The following is a 21,374-nucleotide window of genomic DNA, read 5'->3' as shown; positions in this document are numbered from 1 at the left end:
ATTCTTTTCCTTCCCTTGTTTTTATCATTTTCTTCCCCTCTCGTTTCCTGCTCTCTAGGGATTCGGTATGTTGCTAATGGAGGAAGCAGAAAGGATAGCCAAAGAAGAGCATGGTTCATGGAAAATTGCAGTCATTTCAGGTATCTTTGCTTAATTCTTCTTCAAAACTTAATCTACAAACAAATAAAATAGTAAAAATCTTTGTTAATGCAGAGTTAAGATCTCCTGGTGATAGCTCGTGCCCTTCAAGAATGTCAAATTCAGCAAAACTCAAACTTGTGAAAACCAGGAAGTACAATTAAGGTAAATTAAGTACAACTGCATTCACTGTGATAGATGTAACTATTGAATTGTGGAGGAATAAGTGGGAGCAACTTGGAAGAGCTGCAATTATGATATGAGATCTGGGTCTGAGTTCCTCCATGTGTGTGTTATCAAGGGAAAGAGGCTCATATGTACCATAAGGTTCCAGTCTGCCTCATTCAGTACAGAATTGTGTAGGTTGTGTCTGTAGGCAGGCACTGGAGTCATTTTGCCAGAAGTATTTGTCAGTAGTGAGGTGGGATATGAGAGCAGGCCGTGGATTTAATGATCGGTAAGAAAAAGTGTAGGTTTAGGTCATATCCTGTGTGCACATGTGAAGGTATTGCAAAAGGGTATGAAGTGGTTGTTAAATTTTACAAGTGTGGTATTCTCTTGGAGGGAAAGGGTCAGTGTTTCAGCATAGGTTCAGTGCAGGTATCTCCTGTCCAGTATAGTGAAAAGACAAAGTGAGAACGTGTGTGTTATGGACATAGTGAGGTATTGCTCAAAGAGGGTATAGTTAAGGTTGCATGGGCATTTATCTTAATTGTGTAGTTCCTGGCTTTCAGCGGTTTGAGTTTTGCTGAAGTTGACATTCTGGAAGGATACAAGCATCATCAGGTAACCTTTATTCTGCATTAACAGAGCTTTTTGCCATTTAATTGCCTAATTTTTTAAATAGAAAAGAGAAATGTTTGTTGGCATGAATTAGAGGTAATTTAGACAGTTGTTCTCAGCAAGGTTTGTAGTTGATATGCTACTGGGTCTAGGTAATAGTAAAAAAAATCTGGCTTTTATATTGTGTTGCTTTTCATCAGTAGATCTCAAAGAACTTTACATCATTATCCCCATTTTACAGATGGGAAACTGAAGCACAGAGAGATGAAGTGACTTGCTCAAGGTCACCCAGCAGGCCAGTGGCAGAGCTCGCAATAGTCCCAGTCCAGTGGTCTTTCCACTAGGCCACACAGTTGTAATGTGATTCCTCAATCACCCTCCTGTACATTTTGGTATAGTGGAATGGGCATAATGGTCATGCTTTGTGTATGCAGTGTTGTTGTAGCCATGCCAGTCCCAGGATGTTAAAGAGACAAGGGGGGTGAGGTAATATCTTTTATTGGACCAACTTCTATTAGTCAGAGAGACAAGCTATTGAGCAATGTGTAGTTGCTAACAGGGCCAGTGAGAGAAATCTCATTCATGGTCTGTGACCATTTTTATTATATGATTGTTACAATAACATTAAGCATGAAAGAGACTGGTGTGTCTCTCCTTCTCTACGCCCCACCCCACCATTCCCTGCAACATGTAGCTACCACCCCCACATTTTCAGGTCCCCCTCCCATTCCAGTTCCATTAAGCCATTAGTTAGCACTGTAGAAGCCATAAATATGTAAGAAGTTGCTCTTTGCTTGTCTCCTGCTATATGCTGCTTTGTAGACATAACACTGGCCTCAGTTTACTGGGAGGTCACACGCTATCTTAGGCCTGGTCTGCACTTAAATTTTAAGTCAACATAGCTACAGTGCTCAGAGGTGTGAAAAATCCACACCTCTAGCACAGTAGCTATGCCAACCTAACCCCTGGTGTAGATGCAGCAAGATCAGTGGAAGAATGCTTCTGTCACCCTAGCTCCATTGCTTGGGGATATGGGTGTTCCTACATGACGGGGAAAAAACCCTCCACTGGAGTAGATGGCGTCTATGCTATAGGGTTACATCAGCGTAGCTAAGCCATTATAGTCCCCATAGTGTAGACATGGCATTAAGTGTGTAGCCCAAGTTGCACACTGAGCTGGGCCCCTCGCTCCCACTGCCTAATCCCAGTTAGGACTCCTGCCTCTCGGCCAGGCTTCTCCAGCCATGCCACAGGTCCACCCAATCTGCTCTTCATCCAAGCCGGGCCACTCCCCCACACACCCTGGTCAGCCTCCCCTCCCCACCCAGCAATGATGTATATTTTATCTGAAATCCAAATGAATAGTTGTTTAAATTTGTGTTGTCTTCATTCTACTAACTCCAGACCCCAGCTCACATGGAAGGGAAGGAAGAGGGGTTTAGACCCCTGAAGAGGGGTAGGGCTTCTCCCAGATCCTAGCACACACACAGAAGGGGAGAATTCAGGGTTGACAGGCCCCCCACCCCTAAACCCCCAATTTCCTCTGCTACCCTCACATTTTCCAACCCCTCCCAGTTTCCTAGTCCCTACTTCCTCCCCCATACCTTAGCCCCAAACTCCTCTTCTCTCCCCTACCACCCACTCCCCATCACTGTATGTATTGAAACCTTGCCTTAGGTAGTACAGGATCAATCCCAAGTTACACCTGGTTATTAAATTTTCAAAGGCAAAGCTCTTTAAGAACTTCAGTACTGCAAACCATAATTAAACCACGGTATTAGTTATGGATTGCACTTTGGAAAGGGTTTATCCTTGGCTCATCCCAAGTGTCTCTTGTTAGTTGCCTTTTATTGAAGACCATCAGTAACAGGTATTCAAACATCAGGGAGTCAATTCTTCAGCATCTCGCTATTTTGATGCATTTATTTGGAGATTTTTTGTCCCCCTATAAATAATGAGTCAATTTGGTATTTCTAAAAATGATGGAACAGCAGGGCAGGCAGATCCCCAGAGAGCCTTAACAAAGCACCTCGCTCCTGACCAGCGAGACTCCGCTTCAGAATGTAGTCCTGGGACTCTCTTTAGTGCACCCTGGGAGCTGGCAGTCTCTGAACCAGTCTGTGAATTAGCATCTAATATGGACCATGAGGGAGAGATCATCCAAATTCTGTTTTACTTTGTACTAACCAGAAGGCTAATTGCACACTGAAGTTTTAATGCGTGATGTATTTTAGACCACCATTGAGTGTGTCATGGTACTTTTTCCTGATATGTAGCCCAGTTCACTTTCCCCCTTCCCCCCACCGCTGCATTTTGTTCCTTATAGCTGAATTTAGTGCTGGTAAAATGCACCATATTCACTTTAGAGAAGCTCTGAGTACTCTATTACAGCAGAGGTAATGGTAGTGTTAGTTGCCCTTTCTTGATGTTGTGCCTCTGCCTTGTTCCAGAAGGATCACTTCCAGGAGTGGAAGCAGGCTAGTCTTCATGGGCCATTCAATCCTTGTACCTTCCATGGACACTACAGATAAGGGCTATAATTATTACCAGTTCTAATGGTGGTTTTTGTGACTGTGGATAACTGGCCTATAGGAGTTAGACCAAGATGCCCAACTCATTAAACATAGGACACTGAGCAGTCATCAGATGGTAGTGACTATCAGTCACTACCAACTCTGAGCTGGATTTGAACCAGTAACCTAGGGATGAATGGTTCCATATCCTACTACAAACACTCTGAATCCTTGAAGACTTGCTTTATCTCTTTCTTAAAAGCAGAAAAATGCGTCTCTTCAAAAGAAGGAGTTGAAAGAAAAGCCCAAGACAAAATGTAAAACCACAGGGAGGGGAAAGGAGAAGAATCCTGGAAATGTGTCATTGCTCAATCGGGGTAGGACAAGAAAGTTTGGGGAACCAATGAAGCAAAGCATTTGGAAAACAAACAAACAAACAAAAACTATACCACTAACCAGACAGACCTGCTGAGAAACATTTTCAGAGGCAGCTTACCGCTGAAAGCTTCTCTTTTGTCACACATGCTGGCAGCCTAACACTGCAGTGAGATGGTAGATAATTTTGCAGCTGTGTTGTGTGTACCTGGACCTGTTTCAAAATAGATTTTTAAAATCAGTAACATAGGGTTAATCTTCTCTAGTGCCGAAGTGAATTCCGGCTGCATTTTGATTTAAGATAAAACCCAACAGGAGAACTTAACTTCACTCGATAACATTTCCCAGGTAACAGCGGGAAGGCATCTGTTCTTTGCAGATTCTTTAGTATTCTTTCCTTGTGTGACACACTGCACAGCATTGAATTCTGCACCCTGGAAAACACTGAATGCATCCGATGAAGTGAGCTGTAGCTCACGAAAGCTTATGCTCAGATAAATTTGTTAGTCTCTAACGTGCCACAAGTACTCCTTTTCTTTCAATTAGCATGGCTATTCCTCGAGGAGTGTAATTCAGTTTGCTTGGCTACTGCCTAAATTAGTAACGTTAATATTGGAATGAACCATTTCATTAACAATCACTGTGCCTACTGTCTTCTTCTCAGAGTTATGCTCTTGAGCACAGAGGAATCACCACTTGAGAAGCTCTTTCACAGCCCAAACCAATATAATTGTGAGGGCTGGAGAATAGTCAAATTATGGGAAGAAAGAGATTCTTTACGTCCTTGAGGCAACTTTACTGAGAGGGACCTGGTATTAATTGTTGGTGCCAGTGAATCCCATTAATTAGACTTAGATTCTGGTCCAGGGTCAGAGATGATACTTGGTGCCTGGAAAAGACTGTGTTTGAGACAGAGAATGTAGAATTCTAACCTTTTAGCTAAAGTAATTAGGCCATCGCCTACACCACCTCTCCTCTCTCCCCACTGTGAACCCCTATTGTCTCTCATTTCCTCAGCCCTCCCTCTCTTCCACCATGTCCTACTAATCACGACTTTAGAGGGCTGAAAAGACAAACCACTAAAGCAAATGGTCTAGCTTACAGCAGTTTGGGCCAGAGTCTACACTAGAAAAGGTTTGACGGTTTGCAGCTTTCCCAGCACAGTTTACTAGTTCCCCATGCGAAATAAGATGTACTGGCAAAAACATCTCTAATGGCAGCAGTATAACTGCATCTACAGTAGAGCACTTGCTGGTATAAAAATGTTGCAGAGAAAAAAAAAAATCACGTCTCTACCCAACATTACTATACTGGGAAAAGATTCTAGTGTAGATCTGACTGTTTCACACAGACCACTGCTATTTTCAGTTATTATTGAACTGTGCTTTGAAAATGAACCAGTCCTTTGTATTGTCCAGCTCCCTTCCCCATGACTCGGGTTAATTTATTCTGGAGGCACAGTTGACAACCATGATCACTGCAGCTGCACAGAGAGATTATAATGGATGCCTGCAATTTTTAAATGTTGTTAGGAGTTGGAAAACTTCCTTTAATAATGCCAGGCCAAGACAGGATACCAGAACAGGATACCAGGAGATCTTAAAAAGTGTTCTTCAGAGAAGGAAGAAGCCTATTGGTCAAATAGTTCATTCCCCTAAGTACTAGAGACAGGACTGTTTACTATGATGTATCTTCCAATACTCAGCTTTGTCCAATACCATTTTTAAATGACACTCAGTGATGGGAATGCTACCATTTGGCTTCAGAGACTATTCCGTTGTCTAATAGATCTCACTATTAGGAAGTTTTTTCTGATGTTCATTTCTTCCTAATTACAATGGGTGTTCTTAGCTGTAGGGCTGACTGCATATGTATTATAACAGAGAATGATAGCTTTCAAGGTTAAAATCAGCTTTCTGAATAAAGCTTGACTGTTCTAAGTGCTCTAAAATCTGTACAGGTAATCAGGTTGCCTTGAAATTTGATGTGCCTCATGGAGATTTAGGGTAAAGTCTGTGATCCCAATTTAGGGCCATTTGACTAAGGGGTTCCTGAAGTAAAGTCCCTGGAAGCAAAAAAAGCTTTTCTTAAAGTTGCACATTCTGGTATTGCTTTTTTCCCCATGGATAGTGATCAAACCAGAGATTAGATCATTGCACCAGGGTCTCAAATGCTGAAGGGTTACCCCAGTAGCGTGCATAGCACCCACCAGCCCTTTGGGGGAAATCAAATTAGATGTGGATTATAATCCATTATGCTCCTGAGCGTTAGCATGCCTAACTAGCATGAAGCAAACTCTTTTTCTAACGTGTAACAGCTGAAATCTCATGCCTGCTGCCCATTGTTCTGAGTTGGTTTTTAGGATTGTGGTCTCCTGATTAAAAGGAAAGACGCATTTTGCGCTCTTTCCGGTGAAATATCCTTCTTGACCATCCATGTTCCTATTATGTTCTCACATTATGATCACCATCTTAAAAAAAGAGGGGGGGAGATAAAAGCTTAAATCTTCTTATTTTCAAGGTTTGGGAGTGCAAGTCTTTGTGATCTTTAGAGCCTGAATATAACACCATCTGTCATACCCATAGCGGTAGCCTAAATTCCTCCTTACCTGTAAGGGGTTAAGAAGCTCAAGTAACCTGGTTGGCACCTGACCAAAGGAACCAATAGGGACAAAAGATACTTTCAGATCTGGTGCGGGGGAGAGGTTTTGTTTTGGGTTCTTTGTTTCTGTGGCCGTTCACTCTTGGGACTAATTTTTCTAAACAAGTCTCTCATATGTCAGACTTGTAAGTAACAGCCAGGTAAGGCGTATTAGTTTATCTTTGTTTTCCCAACTTGTGAATTTTCCCTTTGCTAGAGGGAGGTTTACCCCTGTTTTGTTGTAACTTTAAAACTAAGGCTAGAGGGGGTTCCTCTGTGCTCTTTGAATTTTCTGCTACTCTGTAAGGTTAACTACCAACCTAAGTTTACAGAAGTGATTCTTTTACCTTTTTTTCTTTAAATAAAATCCTTCTTTTTAAGAACCTGACTGATTTTTCTATTGTTCTAAGACCCAGGGGTTCGGGTCTGTAGTCCCTTTGTAACCAATTGGTGAGGATATATGCTCAAGCATTCCCCAGGAAGGGGGGTGTAGGCTTGGGGGAATATTTTGTGGGAATAGGACTCCAAGTGGTCCTTTCCCTGATGGTTTGTTAAATCACTTGGTGGTGGCAGCGATCCCAAAGCAAGAAAGGAATCTGTGCCTTGGGGAAGTTTTAACCTAAGCTGGTAAGAATAAGCTTAGGGGGGTCTTTCATGCGGGTCCCCGCATCTGTACCCCAGAGTTCAGAGTGAGGAAGGAACCCTGACACCATCCAATTCCAGTTTTTTCCTAACATACAACTCACCATCTTCCCACACCTCAACACCACCACCTTCCCACCACCTTTTAGCAGCCATTTTTCCACCAAGAACTAGTTATGACCTATTGATCATTGCTCTTTATTCAACAAGAAACACTGTTGCTCCCTCTCCCATCTCACCAGTCACTAAACCTGGGGCTTCTGCTGCACACCCAGTTCCTGTGAGCTGTTACCAAGATGAGTGTTGCAGTAGAGAGAATTATCACTTGGCAGAGAGCTGAAATATTTACTGACTAAGCAAGTATCAGGGTTCCCTATTATATCCTTTAGTAACTTATACTGGATATCTGAATTCCATCACATCTTGTACATCTTCAGCGTATGTTAGAATTTTCCATGGAGCACAAACTGTCTGAGTTTCTCACCAAACATCTCCTCCCCTAAACTATTTTGTTCTCTCTGTTGTAATTAAAATGTTAATTTGGCAGGTTTTTTATTGGAAATTCTACAGTATTTTTTTTTCCAGTCAAGCTGGGTTTAACCGGTGGAGTCAGGAGTTGCATCATGGCTTAACAGTTACCATTTATTATTATTACTTATTTCTATAGTGCCCAAAATGTAGTAGGCACTGACTAGCAAACAAAGGCTGGGGCAGGGAATGCAACTGAAGTAAGTGTCTGGTGTGAGTTATGATGTATATCATCTACCTTGCAGTTCCTAGGTTAATTTTTTTTTCCCTTTTTGTCTCTTTCTGTCACTTCATTTGAGGGTAGGGGTGGAGGGAGAACAGGATGTAATTTGACTGTGAAGGGGGAGTGTGTTTTTTAAGGAAGGATTTGAAGGAAGAGAGGATGAGAGATTTTGCAAACCATGTCAGGGATGACATCCTGGGTGTAGGAAGCATGCATGAAAGGAGGGGCACAGACAGGAGTCGGGGGAGGGTTGAGTGGCATGACTAATTCTGGTTTCACAAACTGGATAATACACTTCTCTATTCCGTGGGTAATCCTACAGTGTGGATACAACAAGCTTTCCTCTTGGTGTGTTAGTGATTGTGAGAGACCTCACTCAGGTGCTGCCTTGTGTTAAATGCTTGGCCAAACTGGACAGCATTAAGTATTCACATTTTAAAAACAGGGTGGCTTTGTCTCAGCTTGCAAGGTCATTGTTTAGAGCCATTGTGCTGCCTATCCATAACAATAAGGAGGAGATGCTCTTCTCCCCCCTCCCCCCTGCTGTCCCGACCCCCACATCCTGTATCAGAGCTAAGTAAAATGTGAATGACTTGTTTATCATGAAGCCATTGCTCATTTAAGGTAATTTTCTGCATGAGTGATGCCATTCTGCTTTTCTGATGCGAGGTAGTATATTAGTATGCAGGCTTAGGTAGCTGAATGGTAGACCCCTGAGGCATTAATCCATTATTCAGAGCTCTTGGGAGGTTTGATCTAAAATGTCTGTTTCATGAACATTTGAAATTATGCTGTGTGTTTTCTCCTTGTGGTTTGTTGATTTTAGTTGCAGCCTTACCGTGTGTGTGTGTGTGTGTGTGTGTGTGTGTGTATTTCTTTTACTTTCATTAAAACAAAACAAAACAACCCTAAAAACCAACCTAAATTTGTTGTATATCTGATGTCCATAGGTTAAAGTCTTTATATTGGAAGTGCAAATCCTCAGTATGTATGAGTGTGTTTGTATCTTGCATTTGCTGAATTTAGCTGTAAGTCTTCTTGTATGCAAGTTGAAATATCTAATGCTTGGGTGACGTATTAATTTTTTCCTCCTTTTTGAAGGTTGATTCTATTTTTCATTTTCCACAATAGTTCTTAACTTCCAGTGACTTTCCTAGAAGCAAAAAGGATCACAATACTATTACTAAAATTGAGTTGTGCTGTGATATCAGCTCATGAAATTTACAAATATGAATTTACTCCCCTAAATGAAAAAAGCATACGACTCTTTTCTTGAAGTGGATAAACAAATTCATAGAGCAGGATCCCTTGATCTTTCTTCTAACCAGAAGCTGGATTGTTTTGATAATGTCACCATTCAGTTAATGATTATTGCCATTTATAGTAACTGTGACCAGTGACAGGTTTCAGAGTAGTAGCCGTGTTAGTCTGTATCCGCAAAAAGAAAAGGAGTACTTGTGGCACCTTAGAGACTAACAAATTTATTTGAGTATAAGCTTTCGTGAGCTACAGCTCACTTCATCGGATGTTCCACTGAATGCATCCGATGAACTGAGCTGTAGCTCACGAAAGCTTATGCTCAAATAAATTGGTTAGTCTCTAAGGTGCCACTAGTACTCCTTTTCTTTTTGCGAATACAGACTAACACGACTGCTACTCTGAAATTTAATTAACACACTATTTTTTAACGAACATCATCGGCATGGACGCATGTCATCTGGAATGGAGGCATGAAGGGGCATATGAATGTTTAGATTATCTGGCACGTAAATACCTTGCAATGCTGGCTACAAACGTGCCATGCGAATGCCTGTTCTCACTTTCAGGTGACATTGTAAATAAGAAGCAGGCAGCAGTATCTCCCATAAATGTAAACAAACTTGTTTGTCTTAGCAATTGGCTGAACAAGAAGGAGAACTGAGTGGACTTGTAGGCTCTAAAGTTTTACATTGTTTTGTTTTCGAGTGCAGTTATGTAACCAAAAAAAAATCTACATTTGTAAGTTACACTTTCACGATAGAGATTGGACTACAGTACTTGTATGAGGTGAATTGAAAAATGCTATTTCTTTTTATCATTTTTACAGTGCAAATATTTGTAATAAAAATAATAAAGTGAGCACTGTACACTCTGTATTCTGTGTTGTAATAGAAATCAATATGTTTGAAAAAGTAAAAAAAGTCCAAAAATTCTTAATAAATCTCAATTGGTATTCTGTTTACCAGTGTAATTAATCAGGATACATTTTTTAATTGCAGTTAATTTTTTGAGTTAATTGCTGAGTTAACTGCGATTAATCGACAGCCCTAATTACATCTCAAACTTCCAGAACTACATGTACAAAATAATACATGTAATGGTTCTAAGACGACTGGTTGGTTTTTCAGACAGCAACCCTAAAATTAAAATTTTCAGAGAAAATCCTTTTTTGCATAGAGGAAATCTCTACCCTGAAATAATCGCTGTTATGTCTGTCTTTACTCCTCACGTCAAAAGAGTAGAAAGGCATCTGTCATGCAGACAGGATTCATTATGCTTTGTCTCTGTGCAGAAGTAGACTGTTCTGCGAGGAATGCAGAGAAGAGATAAAATTCAACTATCACAAGTGTCCATCTATTAAAATCACATGTGCTGTGAGGCCCTTTAACGAGCATGTTCCCTTTCCCTTTAAAGTGCAGGTGCTGCATTCCCTAGCACCCCATCTTTGACAGCCTTTTAAAACACTATCACTGATGCAGAGGCTGGAGAGCTCTGCAACCACACCCACATCTATTAAATCACACCAGTACAGGTAGCCTGTTGAAGGAGTTGTTTCATGTGTCCCTGCAGTGAGACTTAAATATAGATTTCCTCATTTCAGTGAAACAGAAGTCTTTTCTCAGTGGTTTGGGGACTGGGGTGCCCTACTGCTCTGTGCTATGAACTAATTAACAGTGCAGCAAGATGATCAGTTTTCCCCCAGACCACATTTCTATTTGTGTTCTGCCAAGTAGAAAATTAACATGGCCACAGGCCTGGAATGTTATACACCTGAGCACACAGAGGCTGAAGATGGAGGAAAGGAGGGGTGGACTTCTGGATGAGTAGGGATTAGAAACTAATGATGTCAAGTGTTGCTGACCTATTTCATTAGGCAGTTCATCAGAGAAGTTGAGAAGCAGAAGAATTGAGGAATAATAACATTTAGTGTGGACATGGCCCGTGTAACTGCTGATCTCAGCATTCTTTGTTCAACATTAAGCCTCAGAAATCCCTTTGTGAAGTAGGTGAGGGGTATATAGTATAAACTCTCTTCTGCCTCTCCTCAGCTTTGTGTGTGTAAATCACCTGACACAGTGGAGTCCTTTTTGAGGCCTCTGTGAAGTACAGAAATAAAAATAAGTGTTTCTCTCAAAACAAGCCTCTCCACCTATGGCTTTAACTGGCTCTGCTAGAAGCTGCATCCAGACAGAAAGACTGTTAGATGTGAAACACGGAATTCAACAGACTGCAAATAAAACAGAAAGAGTGGGAAAGATTGTAGGGCAGGGGGAGGTGCTTCATTATCCCCAATTCTGGTTAATCTGTAGTAGTATTTCCAGATTAACTGTTTTTGCTGCTGACTATTGATGACCCATGAAGTAATAGCTTTCAGTAGGTGCTGTAGGACTCTTTTAAGTGTGTTTTTCTTGTTGTACAGGACTGGACGGCCCAGGGCTTCATAATGGATACAGACCCTTTCTACCTCTGTTGCTAATTCAAATTTAGTACCAGATTATTAAAGACCAAAAATCACTACTAATGATTTGGTGGCCTATATTACTTAGAAGATAAGATCCTAAAAGCATGGTCTGTCTTTTTGTTCTATGTTCATACAGAGCCTAGCACTATAATTGGGGCCTCTGACTCCTCCTCCAATATGAATAAATAATGTTGATAACAGTGAATTGGTGATCTCACAGTAGTTCCTAGTGAACAAGATGGCAGTCTCACAAGAAAAGGCTAAATATTGAATGGGCATAGTGACTGACCTACCCACTGATGGTGATGCCTCTTGGTCAGTATTGAGGCAGGGTTTGGAGGGGCAGGGTATATTCAGCACTGCTGCATGTGCCATACTTGTTTAATGGACAGTGGAGTTCAGTCTCCAAGATTGTCAGTCTGTTCTTTTCATCATCACTAAACTCTCTTAATTTATGTAGAGGAAAACAAAGCTTGAATTCCAAGGCTTCTTTGTTTCAGCTTAAATCCCCAGATTCTCAGTAATATCATGCCGGAGGGTGGATGCTTTATCCACCAAGCAGAAAAGAAACCTAAGGACATCATGTTGATCATAGATCTAAAATCTCTTAAACCTTCAGCCTGAGAAATACAGGCATTAGTACTGTAGCAGAAATGCTGCGGCACTGTTCTCTTCTTGGATTTTCTAATGCCTGTAGGACATAACCTTTTGTTAAATTATGAAAGACAACTGTTTAAATTGAAAAAATTCAGTGTTTGATTTTGAACTGAGAAAGCACTGTGAACTTGATTTAGGGTCAAAGGTTAACTATCCTCTGGCATTGTCAACACTAAGACCCCAGTTTGCTGTGGTTGCTCCCCTCCCCCCAAAGTTGCTTCTGCCAGCTGGAGATGGGCGGGGCTGTGTACTCATTAATGAAATATTGCCACCACACTAAGAGATGAATGGGATGAAATCTCACCATCTGGAAGCTCCATGGTGGTTCTGAGCTGATTTTTAAATGGCAAATGAGCAAACCTAATGAGTGCATCTACTTTGTGCTAATGATTCTCCAAAAATTGATTGCTGCAGAATTAGCTCATTAATTCTATCATGAGTTTTTACTTCATTGATCCCTGCCCATGCCATTGATTACAATTCTGGTCTTTTGGGTTTATTTGCCTTGTTGATGTAGCGATTCGAAAACCCAAGAATGATGAACTGCTTACATGCAAAAGCCTATGCAAGTGTTCATTATTAGCTGTGTAGTTTTACCAACACACAGAGATCCCATAATGTTACGGGAGAGGAATAAGAATATACTGTTATACCCCTTAGTTTGCAGTGGGACTTCATAACCCATTTACTACTACTTTGGTATTTGAGGTAGTCTCTTGTTGGTTGCCTCAGCTCAGAGTCCAAGAGGTCATGGAGACTGCATTACCCTCTTAGCCCTGGTCTACACTGTCGGGGGGATCAATCTAAGTTATGCAACTTCAGCTACATGAATAACATAGCTGAAGTCGACGTACTTAGATAGACTTATCGTGGTGTCTTCACCGTGGTGAGTTGACTGCTGCCGCTACCCCGTCGACTCTGCCTGCGCCTCTCGCGGTGCTGGAGTACAGGAGTTGACGGGAGAGCGTTTGGGGGTCGATTTATCGCGTCTAGACTAGACACGATAAATTGATCCCCGTTGGATCGATTGCTGCCCGCCAATCCAGTGGGTAGTGAAGACATACCCTTAGGCCTGGATTTAGTCCTTTCAGAAGGTGGATTTAGGCATATTGGCCAGGGGCATTGTGGGAAAGCTCCCCGTGCTGTACCTGTTCTGTAGATGGAAGGTTTCATCTCCAGTGCTGGTAATATGGTGCCTTTAATCACCACACAATTAATATAAATTAAAATATTAAAGAACATATCCAGTTCTCAGTTCTAATACCAAAACTAGCTACGTTAAAATAGAGGCATTTTCGAAGCATTTTTTAGAAATACCATTCACGCTTATTGCCTCTGTCAGTGGATGGGACTTTTGTGGCTTTCTGTGGAAACTTCCATTATATTGGTACTTCTCAGCGGGGTCTCTGATTCAACATTGAACTGAATGAATCTGCGTTCCCATTAGATAGTCTTTTGAAAATCAAGAATGATAAAACTGTACGGTAAAGGTAACATTTTTAAAAGCATCTGAGTCCCATTTTCAAAAGTGCCCGCCCTAAGTTATGTAGGATACGAGGCTCCTAAGTGAGTTAGGTGCTTTTGAAATTTTTACCCAAAATGTGTATATTAAAAAATTGTTTGACAATTTAACTATTAGTTTAGGGACTACTAACCAATTCTTTTCTTAATTTAAGAACTTTACTTAAATAACTTCGAAGCTTTCTGATTTTTTTCAATGAATTTTAAAGTCCCACATTGCCAAAAAGACAGATTCTTTTGATTTTGTTAGCACTATTTCAGATCCTCTCTATGGTTTTTCAGTTGTTTACTCTTCTTTGTAATTGGATGTTAGTGATTGAGAATCTTTTATGTCACACTTGCATTTTCCATAAAAAAACCAAAACAACCACAACATTGTGAAAAGTGTAAGTTCCAAACCAGACAATCCCATCAGTGTGTTCACAGCTCATGCTGCAATTTTATTTAATCAATCATCTTGCCAGTAGGACATATTTTTAGATTAGTTTTCAGTACCCAAGACAACAGTGTCAAGGTGGCTGTTCCCTCATGTTTCCTTTTGCTGTGTTTGGCAAGATGGTCTCTTGGGGTCAAATTGAAACTGTCAGTTAGAGTTCTGTAACTGATGTGCATGCATTTGTAGCTGCTTCCATGTGTCATGTGGCAAAGCACAAAGAGTTGGAAATCATGCAGAGCTATGTTAGGGCAGGAAACTTCATGACTGCATCTCTCAGAGATTCTGAGTTTGGCTTGAGAGCCTTCCCTGTTTAATCCACTAGTTATTTACACCACTTGATCCTGACCAACTGTGGCTATTTGAAGTAGACAGGCACAATGAAATGAGGCTGGTTAGTTTTATCTTGCTGAATGGGAACAAACTAGATTTTTTTTTGGCAATACTTTCATAATAAAAACCAAAATTCTCTGAAGCATCTGGTACTAGCCACTGCCAGAGACAGGATACAGGACTAAATAGGAATAGCCATAGCAGATCAATGATCCATGTTCCCAATACTGATGTGTTTTTAGGGTCAGATCTTCCAAATCTTGCTCATTGAAATAGTTCTGGTGACTTCATTGACTCCAATAACATTACTTGCATAAGTAAAGGCTAGTCCCAAACAAGAATTTTGGAATTACACATAGTTACATAACATAGTTTTGGGGAAATTGCCAAGAGTTCACTGTTAAATTTATGCTTTATTTTGATCTGAAGTACTGCATTAAATACCATGGTTTTGAACGGTATTTCGTTGAAATTGGTTTTTCTGAACTCAGTAAAGTTTCTTCTCAGAGATCTTGCTGAAGGTAAGATGGAGGGGTATCAAATCTCATATTGTTTTCTTTAGGTAACAGCAAAACTCTTGAAAGACACTGCTGTGTTTGCTGATTTTACTTTACCAATCGTGTGACCCAAAAGATCCCCTATGGCTTAAAAGAAATTTTAAAATATTAAGTTTCAGAGTAACAGCCGTGTTAGTCTGTATTCGCAAAAAGAAAAGGAGTACTTGTGGCACCTTAGAGACTAACCAATTTATTTGAGCATAAGCTTTCGTGAGCCACAGCTCACTTCATCGGCTGCATACTGTGGATCTTCTGTATTTTCCACAGTATGTATCCGATGAAGTGAGCTGTAGCTCACGAAAGCTTGTGCTCAAATAAATTGGTTAGTCTCTAAGGTGCCACAAGTACTCCTTTTCTTTTTAGGAGTTAACAAGAACATCTGAGGAACGGGGGGGGGGGGGGGGGGGGAGAGGAATAGTTTCACTTAGTATAATGACTCAACCACTCCCAGTCCCTATTCAAGCCTAAGTTAATTGTATCCAATTTGCAAATTAATTCCAATTCAGCAGTCTCTCGTTGGAGTCTGTTTTCGAAGTTTTTTTGTTGAAGGATAGTCACTTTGAGATCAGAAATCGAGTGACCAGAGAGATTGAAGTGTTCTCTGACTGGTTTATGAATGTTATAATTCTTGACATCTGATTTGTGTCCATTTATTCTTTTACGTAGAGACTGTCCAGTTTGACCAATGTACATGGCAGAGGGGCATTGCTGGCACATGATGGCATAGATCACATTGGTAGATGTGCGGGTGAATGAGCCTCTGATACTGTGGCTGATGTGATTAGGCCCTACGATGGTGTCACCTGAATAGATATGTGGGCACAGTTGGCAACGGGCTTTGTTGCAAGGATAGGTTCCTGGGTTAGTGGTTCTGTTGTGTGGTGTGTGGTTGCTGGTGAGTATTTGCTTCAGGTTGGGGGGCTGTCTGTAGGCAAGGACTGGCCTGTCTCCCAAAATTTGTGAGAGTGATGGGTCGTCCTTCAGGATAGGTTGTAGATCCTTGATAATGCGTTGGAGAGGTTTTAGTTGGGGGCTGAAGGTGATGGCTCTGTTATTTTCTTTGTTGGGCCTGTCCTGTAGTAGGTGACTTCTGTGTACTCTTCTGGCTCTGTCAATCTGTTTCTTCACTTCAGTAGGTGGGTACTGTAGTTGTAAGAATGCTTGATAGAGATCTTGTAGGTTTTTGTCTCTGTCTGAGGGGTGGGAGCAAATGTGGTTGTATCATAGAGCTTGGCTGTAGACAATGGATCGTGTGGTGTGGTCTGGGTGAAAGCTGGAGGCATGTGGGTAGGAATAGCGGTCAGTAGGTTTCCGGTATAGGGTGATGGTTATGTGACCATCGCTTATTAGCACTGTAGTGTCCAGGAAGTAGATCTCTTGTGTGGACTGGTCCAGGCTGAGGTTGATGATGGGATGGAAATTGTTGAAATCATGGTGGAATTCCTCAAGGGCTTCTTTTCCATGGGTCCAGATGATGAAGATGCGCTCAATGTAGCGCAAGCAGAGTAGGGGCGTTAGGGGACGAGAGCTGAGGAAGCGTTGTTCTAAGTCAGACATAAAAATGTTGGCATACTGTGGGAACATGCGGGTACCCATAGCAGTGCCGCTGATTTGAAGGTATACATTGTCCCCAAATGTGAAATAGTTATGGGTGAGGACAAAGTCACAAAGTTCAGCCACCAGGTTTGCCGTGACATTATCGGGGATACAGTTCCTGATGGCTTGTAGTCCATCTTTGTGTGGAATGTTGGTGTAGAGGGCTTCTACATCCATAGTGGCCAGGATGGTGTTTTCAGGAAGATCACTGATGGATTGTAGTTTCCTCAGGAAGTCAATGGTGTCTTGAAGATGGCTGGGAGTGCTGGTAGCGTAGGGCCTGAGGAGGGAGTCTACATAGCCAGACAATCCTGCTGTCAGGGTGCCAATGCCTGAGATGATGGGGTGTCCAGGATTTCCAGGTTTATGGATCTTGGGTAGCAGATAGAATACCCCAGATCCAAGGAGAGACTGCTGAATTGGAATTAATTTGCAAATTGGATACAATTAACTTAGGCTTGAATAGAGACTGGGAGTGGTTGAGTCATTATACTAAGTGAAAAGAAAAGGAGTACTTGTGGCACCTTAGAGACTAACCAATTTATTTGAGCATGAGCTTTCGTGAGCTACAGCTCACTTCATCGGATGCATACTGTGGAAACTGCAGAAGACATTATATACACAGAGACCATGAAACAATACCTCCTCCCACCCCACTCTCCTGCTGGTAATAGCTTATCTAAAGTGATCATCAAGTTGAGCCATTTCCAGCACAAATCCAGGTTTTCTCACCCCCCCAGCCCCCTCCAAAAACCACACACACAAACTCACTCTCCTGCTGGTAATAGCTTATCCAAAGTGACCACTCTCCCTACAATGTGCATGACAATCAAGGTGGGCCATTGACTTTCTGAGGAAACTACAATCCATCGGTGATCTTCCTGATAACACCGTCCTGGCCACTATGGATGTAGAAGCCCTCTACCCCAACATTCCACACAAAGATGAACTACAAGCCGTCAAGAACACTATCCCCGATAATGTCACGGCTAACATGGTGGCTGAACTTTGTGACTTTGTCCTTACCCATAACTATTTTACATTTGGGGACAATGTATACATTCAGATCAGCGGCACTGCTATGGGTACCCGCATGGCCCCACAGTATGCCAACATTTTTATGGCTGATTTAGAACAACGCTTCCTCAGCTCTCGTCCCCTAACGCCCCTACTCTACTTGCGCTATATTGATGACATCTTCATCATCTGGACCGATGGAAAAGAAGTCCTTGAGGAATTCCACCATGATTTCAACAATTTCCATCCCACCATCAACCTCAGCCTGGTCCAGTCCACACAAGAGATCCACTTCCTGGACACTACAGTGCTAATAAACGATGGTCACATCAACACCACCCTATACCGGAAACCTACTGACCGCTATTCCTACCTACATGCCTCCAGCTTTCACCCTGACCACACCACACGATCCATTGTCTACAGCCAAGCTCTGCGATACAACTGCATTTGCTCCAACCCCTAAGACAGAGACAAACACCTACAAGATTTCTATCAAGCATTCTTACAACTACAATACCCACCTGCGGAAGTGAAGAAACAGATTGATAGAGCCAGAAGAGTTCCCAGAAGTCACCTACTACAGGACAGGCCTAACAAAGAAAATAACAGAACGCCACTAGCCGTCACCTTCAGCCCCCAACTAAAACCCCTCCAACGCATTATTAAGGATCTACAACCTATCCTGAAGGATGACCCAACACTCTCACAAATCTTGGGAGAAAGGCCAGTCCTTGCCTACAGACAGCCCCCCAACCTGAAGCAAATACTCACCAGCAACCACATACCACACAACAGAACCACTAACCCAGGAACCTATCCTTGCAACAAAGCCCGTTGCCAACTGTGCCCACATATCTATTCAGGGGACACCATCACAGGGCCTAATCACATCAGCCACCCTATCAGAGGCTCGTTCACCTGCACATCTACCAATGTGATCTATGCCATCATGTGCCAGCAATGCCCCTCTGCCATGTACATTGGTCAAACTGGACAGTCTCTACGTAAAAGAATAAATGGACACAAATCAGATGTCAAGAATTATAACATTCATAAACCAGTCGGAGAACACTTCAATCTCTCTGGTCACGCAATCAGAGACATGAAGGTCGCTATCTTGCAACAAAAAAACTTCAAATCCAGACTCCAGCGAGAAACTGCTGAATTGGAATTCATTTGCAAATTGGATACTATTAATTTAGGCTTAAATAGAGAGTGGGAGTGGCTAAGTCATTATGCAAGGTAGCCTATTTCGCCTTGTTTTTTCCTCCCCCCCTCCCCCCCCCCCCAGAGGTTCTGGTTAAACTTGGATTTGTGCTGGAAATGGCCCACCTTGATTATCATACACATTGTAAGGAGAGTGGTGAGTTTGGATGAGCTATTACCAGCAGGAGAGTGAGTTTGGGGGGGGGGGGGGGTTTGAGAAAACCTGGATTTGTGCTGGAAATGGCCCACCTTGATTATCATGCACATTGTAGGGAGAGTGGTCAGTTTGGATGAGCTATTACCAGCAGGAGAGTGAGTTTGTGTGTGTATGGGGGTGGGGGGGTGAGAAAACCTGGATTTGTGCTGGAAATGGCCCACCTTGATTGTCATGCACATTGTAGGGAGAGTGGTCACTTTGGATAAGCTATTACCAGCAGGAGAGTGAGTTTGTGTGCGGGGGGGGGAGGGGCGGAGGGTGAGAAAACCTGGATTTGTGCTGGAAATGGCCCAACTTGATGATCATTTTAGATAAGCTATTACCAGCAGGAGAGTGGGGTGGGAGGAGGTATTGTTTCATGGTCTCTGTGTATATAATGTCTTCTGCAGTTTCCACAGTATGCATCCGATGAAGTGAGCTGTAGCTCACGAAAGCTCATGCTCAAATAAATTGGTTAGTCTCTAAGGTGCCACAAGTACTCCTTTTCTTTTTGCGAATACGGACTAACACGGCTGTTACTCTGAAACCTATACTAAGTGAAACTATTCACCCCCCCCCCCCCCCCCGATGTTCTTGTTAACTCCTGGAAATGGCCCACCTTGATTATCACTTCAAAAGGTTTTCTCTCCCCCCACCCCACTCTCCTGCTGGTAATAGCTCATCTTAAGTGATCACTCTCCTTACAGTGTATATTTTTTCATGGTTTTTTTCATGGTCTGTGTGTATATATAAAATCTCATCACTGTACTTTCCACTTTATGCATCCGATGAAGTGAGCTGTAGCTCACGCAAGCTTATGCTCAAATAAATTGGTTGGTTTTTACTATAGAAATGCTGGGATAAAAAGTTGGATCTTACATTTGTCCTGAGTTCACTGAGAGTCATGATCATTCTGACTTCCTGTGGGAGAACAACTGAAGACCCCATTAAATTCACTAGGGACCTTGCCAAGTAGACGTAATTTACCTGGAAGCACTTAGATGAAAGTACTAAACTGATGGATACTCCAGAAAACACTAAGATAGGATAGAATTATGTAGTCACAGGTCACCTGACAAGAAAATTCTGTCCCCTTTCTCTACAAGTCCTCTCTCTTCTAGCATAGGTGACATTCCTGATGAGCCCAGGGCAAGCAGTGAGAGATCCCAGTCCCATTCCATTAAGGACCTTAAATGTAACTCCTTATTCAATGTAGTGTAGAGATGGGATCACAGCGGTGATATGCTTACACTGATCTGTGTTTAACAGGCAGGCTGCCACATGCCATGCCTGGTGGAGATTTTCAGCATCAGTGTTTTCATTCCCAGTTAGTGTTCCAACCGTGTTGCGCAGGGCGTTTGGTTTTATGGACTGTGCTGTTCAGAGCAACTATGGTCTCTGGGTTAATACAGGTGCTTCAGTCTAAACTCTCCAAGGAAACCTGAGGCAGGATTTTTCAGCCACGCGGAGCAGGGCTTGGTTTAAAGCCAAGTCTTGTGAATAATTCAAGCACTTTCAAGGAAATTTTTATGTTTGCTACTTTAAAAACCCCAATTAACTGTGTTCATTTTTAAAAAATCTCCTCAATCCAGTGTGTGTGAGACTCTTACCCCATTATTGATGGATGATTCTGGACTATGTCTATCCTCTTCATCAGAATATAGATGCATTGTTTGGAGCGATGGGAATGTTGGGCTTTATCTGGGTAGCTTCACCTAGCTTCACTAGGAGGGTGGTGAAGCACTGGAATGCGTTACGTAGGGAGGTGGTGGAATCTCCTTCCTTAGAGGTTTTTAAGATCAGGCTTGACAAAGCCCTGGCTGGGATGATTTAGTTGGGGATTGGTCCTGCTTTGAGCAGGGGGTTGGACTAGATGACCTCCTGAGGTCCCTTCCAACCCTAATATTATATGAAAAAGGCCCATCAGCTGGCTGGGTGGAAACTGTGTTGTAGATTTATATGTGCAGCAGTGAGTAGTAAAGAGAAGAGTCACATCACCAAGATCTTTACACCAGACGTATCTTGTAAAAATGTATTGTAGACACACTAAGTGTCCCATTGTGATATATAACCAAGTTATCTGTGAGTAGTTGGAACTGTGTATTGTTTCGTTAGTTGCCGCTTTGATTTCTCTTGGCACTGTGCACTCACTATCCTTTTCTTGACCAGGAGGATGGTAATATAACCCTGTTAGTTTATTTGTATTCTCATGACTTGGGATTTGTATCCATATAGATTCTCCTATATGGTCCTTTTCATTATGAAATTTTTCATTAGATACTACGGAAACTT

General features: G+C 42.0%; 1 protein-coding gene across 3 annotated transcripts in view; it reads left to right on the top strand.

Annotated features, from left to right (window-relative positions):
* Nucleotides 1–21,374, top strand: part of ELP3 (elongator acetyltransferase complex subunit 3) — a 150,192-nt gene that overhangs the window by 118,601 nt on the left and 10,217 nt on the right. For 2 of the 3 annotated variants that reach the window (XM_074947395.1, XM_074947396.1), the window contains exon 14: nucleotides 59–140. The exons of the other annotated variant lie outside the window; for it this stretch is intronic. In XM_074947395.1, the coding sequence (XP_074803496.1) occupies nucleotides 59–140 (82 nt within the window). The remainder of the gene's footprint in view (nucleotides 1–58; nucleotides 141–21,374) is intronic. 3 annotated transcript variants of the gene reach the window in all.

The sequence above is a fragment of the Natator depressus genome, chromosome 3 (assembly GCF_965152275.1).
Source record: "Natator depressus isolate rNatDep1 chromosome 3, rNatDep2.hap1, whole genome shotgun sequence".
Taxonomy (NCBI): Eukaryota; Metazoa; Chordata; order Testudines; family Cheloniidae; genus Natator; species Natator depressus.
Note: the sequence above shows the minus strand (reverse complement) of the source record. Positions and strands in the feature narration are given on the sequence as shown.